Below are 9,012 nucleotides of genomic sequence, written 5' to 3'. Positions count from 1 at the left end.
AAACAAATAAAACCAAAATAGAAAGAAGACTGAAGAGGAAGCATCCCGCAGACCTCGAAATAGAGATGCAATAGGAAACCTAGAAGATGGAACCCCGCTGGGGGTAACCATCCACATGCTATATTTTATTTATTTCTATTTATTTTTATTTTTTTATTTTTTATTCTTTTATTCTCTAAGCTATAACATTTTACCAAATGTCCTTCTGGACAAATTGTAAAAATTTAATAAAACAAATAAAAAAAAAAAAAAAAAAGTTTCGAATGGCTGTGTTTGGGTTATTTCGTGAATGCTATTGAGGTTTTTCCAAGTAATTCCAACGGGTGGCCCCGTTGCCCTTTCATCTCCGACATATATATATATATATATATATATATTGGTTCCAATTCATGTAAATATCTTATTTATATTCCGATATTTTATTTTGAATTTATTACGCAAACGACCGAAATTAACGTCGCCAACGATCAACGGTGCAAGCACTTTCATTGATGATTTGATATTAGTAGTATCAAATAATTGATCACTGAAAATTGCGGAAATATTCACATACATCCACATGAAATGAACACCTATATACTATTTAAATTTAGCTTAAACAAAAACCTACCTACTACTTATTATGTGAAATAATATTTTATCCAGCTATGAATGTCACGTCTGGTCTCTATTTCGTCGATAGTATCATATATTTTAAAGCCGACTAGTCAAAGAACTACAAGGTTATTCAGCAAATAACTTGAGAATCAAAGTGTGCATTTAGAGCAACTGAAGAATTCATAGAAAAGTTTTATTTTAGAACTATCTTATTTGACGATATAGCTGACTTTTCAGCGATAAATTATTATTGTTAACGAATAACTATCTCGTAACTTTTGGTTGGTGGAGGATGATAGAGGATTTTGTTATTTTAATGTTGCCCCTATAATGAAAAAATGTTCATATTCAGTGAGCAGATGAATTGCTTACATCTCTGAAATCATGTGTGTATAAATATCTACATTCTTTCAAAAATTTTATAGAAAAAATAAACAATGTCATAAATGGATTTATTTTGAAAGAAGACGAATAAAAAGATAAAATGAAAAGGATAACGAATCCCTTCTTCATAAAATTGTATTTATATTCCTCTGGTTTAAACAGACAAAATAACGTCCAAATAGTCAGTACAGGATGCAATATATTATCAGTAGTATGATCATTATACCGGTCATTTTAGTGATCTGATGTATCCAGTACAATCTGAAATAATCGAAAATATATGTATTTATATTAGTTCCTATTTTTTTATACAAAGATACTTTTATACGCACCTTGATAATCGTTCTCGGGCTGTTGATTGAAACTCTTGTTTTAGAATAAATTTCCTAATTCCCATCACGTAAATTGCGACATACTTCTCCCAATCCATACCCTCCAAATCTAGTTTGACCATATCGCTGTCGTGTAACATTTTCACCATCCTCGCCAAGTCGGAACAGTTATCCCTTTGGAAAGTCCATTCGTTCGTGGTGAAATATGATAACAATGTGAACAGCTTGTTGCCATGTTTTAGAAGTTTCATCATTCTGAAATATCATTTTTAATCATTATTGTAGATGAACACAAAGATTGTTCCAGAAAGATTGTTCTCGTTGTTCGAGGATCGATAGAATACTCACGTTGGTTTACTGCCTCGCAGTCTTAAAAATGTATCTATGACGAACGCAGGTAAAACATACGGAATTACACTCAGAAGGTTGAAAATATATTTATTAGCTATCATTGGACAACCCGGGTACCATAGCGTATCGTTCATTGGCATTTCTCTGCTATACTTCAACACGAGCTGTTGCAACTGACCCCACCTTGTCAATTGGAACATTTACATTATTACAATTATTCCAATTATACATAAAGCACAGTTTACTGTCATCCGAATATCTCGGGAAATATTTATCTCGGGAATTCAGATAAAATATTATGTTATATCACTACTTTTCTTAATTGAAGTATTGAGAGCAAAAGCGAACTTTTATTTATTTATTTTATTTGCGAATTGATCACATTATTTAGATAAACTGAATTTCTTGGAATACCGTAACAATCGAATTACGTGAGTTGAAAAAGATTCGTAATAAATTTTACCTAAAAGGATTAGCGTTACTCGTGCAGTTGTAAATTTTAACTTCGTGCTCACAATGTAGCGTGACATGCCACGCAGTAGATATTATGGCGTCGACTACGAAATCGAGAGGCACGACATCTAATCTTGCATCTTTCCTACACCGCATTACTGTTGCACATCCTCTACTGACTAGCAGAATGATACCTGGTAACATTAAATTGGTTTAGAATTTATGTGTGATTTTCGAATAGCAGAAAGGTAGCACTGAATAGATTGGAAAGAATTTTCATAATTGTGAACAACAACAAACTTGAACTATAATAATGATGATCTAGTGGAAATCCTCAGCTTTCCATAAACCAAAAGATTAACCCCATTATTCTGAAATGTTAATTGAACAATTATCATTGCAACGGATTTCTGAAAAACCTGTTATTCCAGAAATATTCTCTAGCCAACCAGGACATGGTTCTTCCAAAGAGGCACCAACTATGCTTGGCCGCACTATCGCAACTGGCATATCTTTGCACTTGTTTGCTACAATCTGCTCTGCTAAATTCTTACTGAATGTGTATGTGTTTGGATAAGTTTTTAAAATCTCTTTTTCTATTTGATTGATCGACGTTTTGTCGAATTTGTCACACATATCGATCACCTCTGAAGGTTTCAAGCTCGTGCTGCAAAGTCAATAATAAGTGAACATATTTTTCACGATATAATTATAAATGTAATATTTCTAAACCACGAAACAGCGTCCACATATAACTTATCCTTACGTATAAACTTTTTCCTCGATCTCATGTAGATTCGCATTACTGTAAGCTGTGCTAACGTGCACGAAGCTAATTGGATGCCTTAGTCCGTTCCAAAGTTCGATGACACGCGCAGTACCTTTCGTATTCACATTAACAGCCACGTGTAACGGCTCGTTGAATCTCACAGTGGCCGCGGCGTGAAGCACTATGTTTACTTTTTCTAACAACAGATTTCTATCTTCTTGCGAAAGACCTAAATCCGGCAGACTCACGTCACCTTTCACGGGATAAACTCTGCTGAAAAGTGAGGAGTTCTTTGCTTTAATGCCATCATAAATCTGAAAACGAAAATTCCAGAAGTGGGAGTTAATCAATTTCGCTCCTGATAGGATTAAAAATTGAAAAAAACAAGAATATATTTACGAACGGGATCATCTATGAGCTTCTTAAATCGTTGTTCTATCGTTTCGTCCGTTTTTGGTCGAATTAGTATAAAAATGGCAGCGATGCGAGGAAACTTGCGAATCAGTTTTTCCAAGAGACCTTTTCCAAGGAAACCGGTTACACCAGTCACAAGAATCCCACTACCGGCGTAGAATTCTTCGAGAGTATTCGTCTTATTCAACCCTTCATTCGCACTTTCATTGCTTTTTTTATCGATTGTATCCATGTTTCATGATCTTCACACTTGCAGTCCCTATATTTGCCACTGAATTATCAAATAGTAAGTTGGAAAGTCCCGTTGGAATTCTTGGGAAAATCTCCAATACTTTACTTTTCATAATTTAACCCGATTATAATTGTCGGAGATTTGTGATAATGAGCTTGGGCTCGAAGTGACAACTAGTCGCTAAACGTAGCCGCGGTCAGGGGATGAACTTTTTTACCTAATAAAGGTATAGAGTAATTGTATAGCTCTCCTTAAAAAGAAATAGTTGTAGCGGCACTCGACAGTAAACATTCCAATGGTTTCTGCCCTGTGGTTCACCACACACAGACCCTATTCTTCGGGCAAGATGATTACCAGATGTCGATTCATCTCCACAGTACATGTCAGCTAGTCTGAGGACCCCCTATAAATCTTAGGGTTTAGTTAACTAAGGTCCTTCAAAACTCAGAAACAGTCTTTATCGTAACAGTCCCTAAATCTATCACTTACTGTTATTTCTTCCCGACGCGGGGAGACGCGATCGCGAGGAGGCTCGTCAACGGGAGTCGTAAATTCCCGTTACGATTATAACAATCGACACCACGAACAGGTTGATCCCCTTATTTCTAGTGGGATATTAAGAGTAGTTGATGTGGTATAACACTACAATTGACAAGTTATAATAATTATATTTTCAACAACTCAATACAATACAATGTTACGTCGTTTCGTAAGGTATACGTGTTATAGACGATTGTTTGATGGGTGAAGGGATAGCGTGACGATGACTGTTTTCAAGTTAGAGAATCAGTGTTGAGAAGCGGACTGATCTATAGACGAGATCGAGTCTGTGTAGATATGTTGATGTTACTCGAATGTACGAGAAGCAGCTGATTGATCCATCGATGACTTGATAGTTGTCGACTTGGTTCCGGAGTATTGACTAAACTAAAGTCGTAGAAGCAGAGAGTTGACTGAACTAATGTCGTAGAAACATTGAAGTCCGTTCTCGTCTTATTACGCAGGAAAGCTCAGTGTGGGTGTGCTTTTTGAAGTAAGAATGCGGATTCGTTGTTTACACTTTTCGTTAGGAGAGTGAGGGTAACGATCCGCGATGCCCATTGGTTATAGCCAAAATTAATAAATGAAAATATGAGGAAGAAGTCTCCTGCCAATGTGGCTCGTGGGTGTCCTTGTTTATGGGAAAAACCTGCTTTTTCGTTAGACAAATATCCGCTTTCTCCGTAATTTGTAAGAGCGTACAATAAACCTAAGGACTGTTTTAAGGACCATAAACCGAAAATACTTGCAAGATTAGAGATTCAGTTTAAAGATTCTGCTTAGGGTGGTTCCTTAGGTTTATTGAAAGTCTGTGTAACGGTGCGCGGGCCTTAGCGACCAGACCACGAGGGAGGTCGCACGGACGATCTCACGCGACGGAACACCTACTACAGGAAGATACGGGAAATCTGCTTTTCTCAAGAACGATGCTCCCCGCTAGCAATTTTCTCTCAAAGCGGCAGGCATCCTTCTCTAACCAACAACATAGAAATTAACCAATTAACAGCAACCTCTATTTCCCTCACTTTCCGAACCAAGGCTTTTCTTAACGAATACGATGATCTCGCATCCTTAGACACACCTCATCACAGTTTTCCTTCACGACATCATCGTGACGGAAAGTCAGTCGTTACACATCTATCCGAAGCAATAGTTGGTAGTTCGTAATAATTGATCCAGAATTCCACGGCATCTTAAGCAATCATCATCCGCACTTATATCGCGCATCAAAATGCATCGACCAGAAGTTGAACTTGTACTTGCGAATCGCGAACCGCTAATATAACAATCGTGAGTTCTACGCTAAGTGTACACCTTGAATATATATTAATAAATTTCTATTGTTAAACATACTCAAGCGTTTCTTCCTCTTACTATCACGATCCATCAGCCCAAATACATACAGCGTCTACAATTCCTTTCTCTAATCATTTATTAAGTAAATAAATCATATGCATGAAATTTGCAATAATCGCAACACATTCGTGACGTAAATCCCGCAATTACGGAGTAAAATAGAAGTAGAACGATTCTATTCCTAAAGCCAGTGACAATGAAGTGTTAACCGTGGCAAATGTAGTAAAAATAATGCGAGTGAAAGAGAAAGAGAGGCTGAGAGTCGAAGCGTTCGACAACACATAAAATAGGAAGCCACGTAATAAGCTGAGACCTTCTTCAGTTGAAAAATCAAACTTTCTTATTTTTAACTTGGAATGAAAAGAACTTTTACCACGTGTTTGTTGGATATTTCCGACTAAAATGACAAAATGCACGACAGAATTGGTAGTATCTAAATAACTAAAAACTATATTTTTAAGGAAAGTGATAAATAAAGTAAGGGAAATATATTTTATCACAATGTAGGATATTTTACTTGAACTTAATAATATAATTGCGTAATACATAATATTACGTCCGGTGACTCTCTACAGAACCAGGCCACACGCCTCGGGCAAGATGGCAGCTAGATGTCTACAGATCCTTACCGCATACCCTTAATAGTACTAATTACCCACTATACATCTTGCCATTTTCACAGTTAAGGTCCTACAGACTAAACAAGTATCTTTAATTTCAAGTGATCCCTAAATTTATTGTCTACTACGGAAAGATGCGGGTGTTACGCCACGAGGCTTACCATAGGTCGTGTCCCTAACCGTCGTTACTGGTACCACAGTGTCGCAGACAGATGTCTTATAGGACCGGATGAATATATACAATGTAGCGACAAGCCCATAGTTGTCATCAAACAGCGAGTTCTAGATACGTCGATTCGCATTCGGTCCGTTATTTCATCTACACAGAGAAGGTGGCATACACGATTGTCACGTAAAATCACACGTTACAACTCAGATTATAAAAAAAAGACAAGAAGGTTGAGCCGAAACACAACTATTAACTTTCTTCTTTGTTGCACTTTATTTTGCACTTCACAATCACAATTGAGTATACACTGAATTGGCACGTATAAATTACACTTTATATAAATTAAATAGACAACTGATCTAAGGGTAGAAACACGGTGAAAAGATGTTGACTGTACGAAAGTTGGAAAATCAGTGAGTTTAGTGACGATGTCGTGGCGGAGGAAAGCTAGTGATGGGTGGGTCTAAGAACATGAAAAGAGCTGATTTGTTAAGGACAAGTTTTCATTAGAATAGTGAGGGAAATAGACTTCGCTGTCAATTAGCTGATTTTCTAGGTTGGTGTGTGAGGAAGGTTGCTAACGAAAGATACCGAACGCGAGGAAACTAACTTTCCGGTATCTTCCCGTAGTAGGCAAAAATATAAAGAACGCTTGAAATAAAGGATTCTTGTTTCTGGTCTGATGGACCATTCCTATGAAAATGCCATAATTTATGGTGGATTTTTAAGAATATTGAGGCTACGCAGCAAGGATGCGTAGACATCTGGTTGTCAATTTGCCCTCGGCATGTTGCCTGGTCTCTGATGCGGTTGACGTTACATGATCGTAGGTGCGAACGGCGGCTTGACCCGCGCGTGGTGGGGATCGTCATCCCGGAGAAGAAAATGAAAAATCGAAGGGGCGAAGAGTATCATTTGAGGATTCAAACGGAATGCATCGTGAAGTACAGACGAATAAAATCCAGGTCACTTAGTCTAATGAATACATCGAGAGATATCCTAAGGTCGAATTCCTGTAATAAACTAATTGTATTCATCGCTAAATAATTCGTGACGTGTTCATTATAATATTAAATATTGTTAAATATACTAGTTTATATTAACCCTGTCAATTCAGTGACAGTTAAACTCATTTGAACTATCTCTGTTATCTTAATTGAAACAAGGGAACGACTATTTCGCGAAGTCCATTATCCGAATCGTAGCGAGAATTTACTCCTCTCGCTGACGCGTTTTCCTCACTATCGAGCTTCTCCACGAACGCTCGTAACAACGGGAAAGTTGGTTTTTCTCACGTACGGTATCTTCCGCTAGCAACTTTCTCTCGGCGGCGGCTAAGACCCTTCCTAGTCTACCAACCTTCTCATTATCCAATCAGAAGCATTGTCTATTGCCCTCACTTTCCTAGCCAAAATTGTCATCGACAAATCCGATGGTCCCGTGCGCTAGACACACCCATCACTAGCTTTCCTCCGCCATAGAATCGTCATCGAACTTTACATATTCTCCAACCTTACAATAATCAACATGTCTTTACAGGATTTTCACCCGTTAATCATTCATCTACTTCACTTATATTTACGCACCAGCGTAACTAGCTGCGATATAAAGTTGTTGAAAATATATAATATTACAACCTGTTAAACTCAGCGTTATACCCACTGAACCACCCCTATTATCCTAGCAGAAATAAGGGAATAGATCTTTTCCTGGGGTCTATCGTCTAATCGAAACGGGAATTTACGACTCCAGTTGACGCGCTTCCTCGCGATCGTGTCTCTCCGGGAGTGGTCGTAACACAATCTCTCCAATGCCATTTCATAGTTTCTTTTATATAGAATCAATATTACATATGTATATTTCAGTTCATTTGCGTTTGTTTCAATTTATTTTACTACAAACAAGCGATCTTTACCACTTAAAATATAATATGAACAAAATATCTCGCACGTTTAATGTAGTCACCGCGTAGCGTATTTTCACTTTTCCCAAACCTGAAAGGTCGAAGACAAACCTAACAATAACTTATGAAAAACCGTTCTTAAATTCAACTGTTGTCAAAAAAAAGCCGGAGCTTTGCGCAACTATCACACGAAGGCGAATCTTCCGATCACTTCTACTGACTGGTTTTAAATTATTGAATATCTACAGTAATGAACCATTTTTACTGTGTAAAATGTAAAATACTAAATAAATATTTAAAAATTTAAAATCTTCATTTAAACTATTGTAGCAAATGACCTGATAATATTTTTGTTATATATGATACTGGTAATGATAAATAATAGTTAATAGAAGACACAATTGAATACAGAGAAACAAGGAATCTCTTGTTACCTGTTGCTATTTCCACTGCGTTTTCTTTACCAAAGATCGAACAGTAATGCGTCTTCACGATAGCAGATCCCAACACGTTTCTCACAGTACTGTGGTGATCAACATGTAATACTCCTTTAGATACTCGCGCTTTTAATAACACCACCCTACTACTGAAACTGTATAACGTCATACATGAATGATTCGATTAACATTTTTATCTCCAGAACCAAGCAAAACATAGATTTAAATATTAGAATTTTAATGACATTTTTATTGTATACAACATTTTATCAGTTAAAATGAAGGCGAAAGTATTTGAATTGCAAATTCCTTTTTATATTACGAACGACCTATTGTGCTAGGATTAAATAACACACAGTCAGTGTGAAACGTATTCATGCAATGCTTTAACAAAAATTAACATTATGGTACAACTTCGTTTAGTAAGAAATTCGAAGGAAATGAGAAATATATAC

General features: G+C 36.8%; 1 protein-coding gene across 1 annotated transcript; it reads right to left on the bottom strand.

Moving 5' to 3' along the window:
* Positions 1-890: 890 nt before the first annotated feature.
* Positions 891-8,644, bottom strand: LOC139996451 (putative fatty acyl-CoA reductase CG5065). Its single transcript, XM_072020819.1, has 9 exons — positions 8,555-8,644; positions 3,290-3,571; positions 2,884-3,200; positions 2,537-2,784; positions 2,128-2,311; positions 1,662-1,847; positions 1,314-1,568; positions 1,208-1,242; positions 891-922 (listed from the first exon to the last, which is right to left on the bottom strand). The coding sequence occupies exons 2-9, from the start codon at positions 3,530-3,532 to the stop codon at positions 906-908; spliced, it is 1,485 nt and encodes a 494-aa protein (XP_071876920.1). The 5' UTR covers positions 3,533-3,571; positions 8,555-8,644; the 3' UTR covers positions 891-905.
* Positions 8,645-9,012: the final 368 nt, after the last annotated feature.

The sequence above is a fragment of the Bombus fervidus genome, chromosome 18, assembly GCF_041682495.2.
Source record: "Bombus fervidus isolate BK054 chromosome 18, iyBomFerv1, whole genome shotgun sequence".
NCBI lineage: Eukaryota > Metazoa > Arthropoda > Insecta > Hymenoptera > Apidae > Bombus > Bombus fervidus.
The sequence above is the reverse complement of the archived record's forward strand: the minus strand, read 5'-3'. Positions and strand labels throughout refer to the sequence as shown.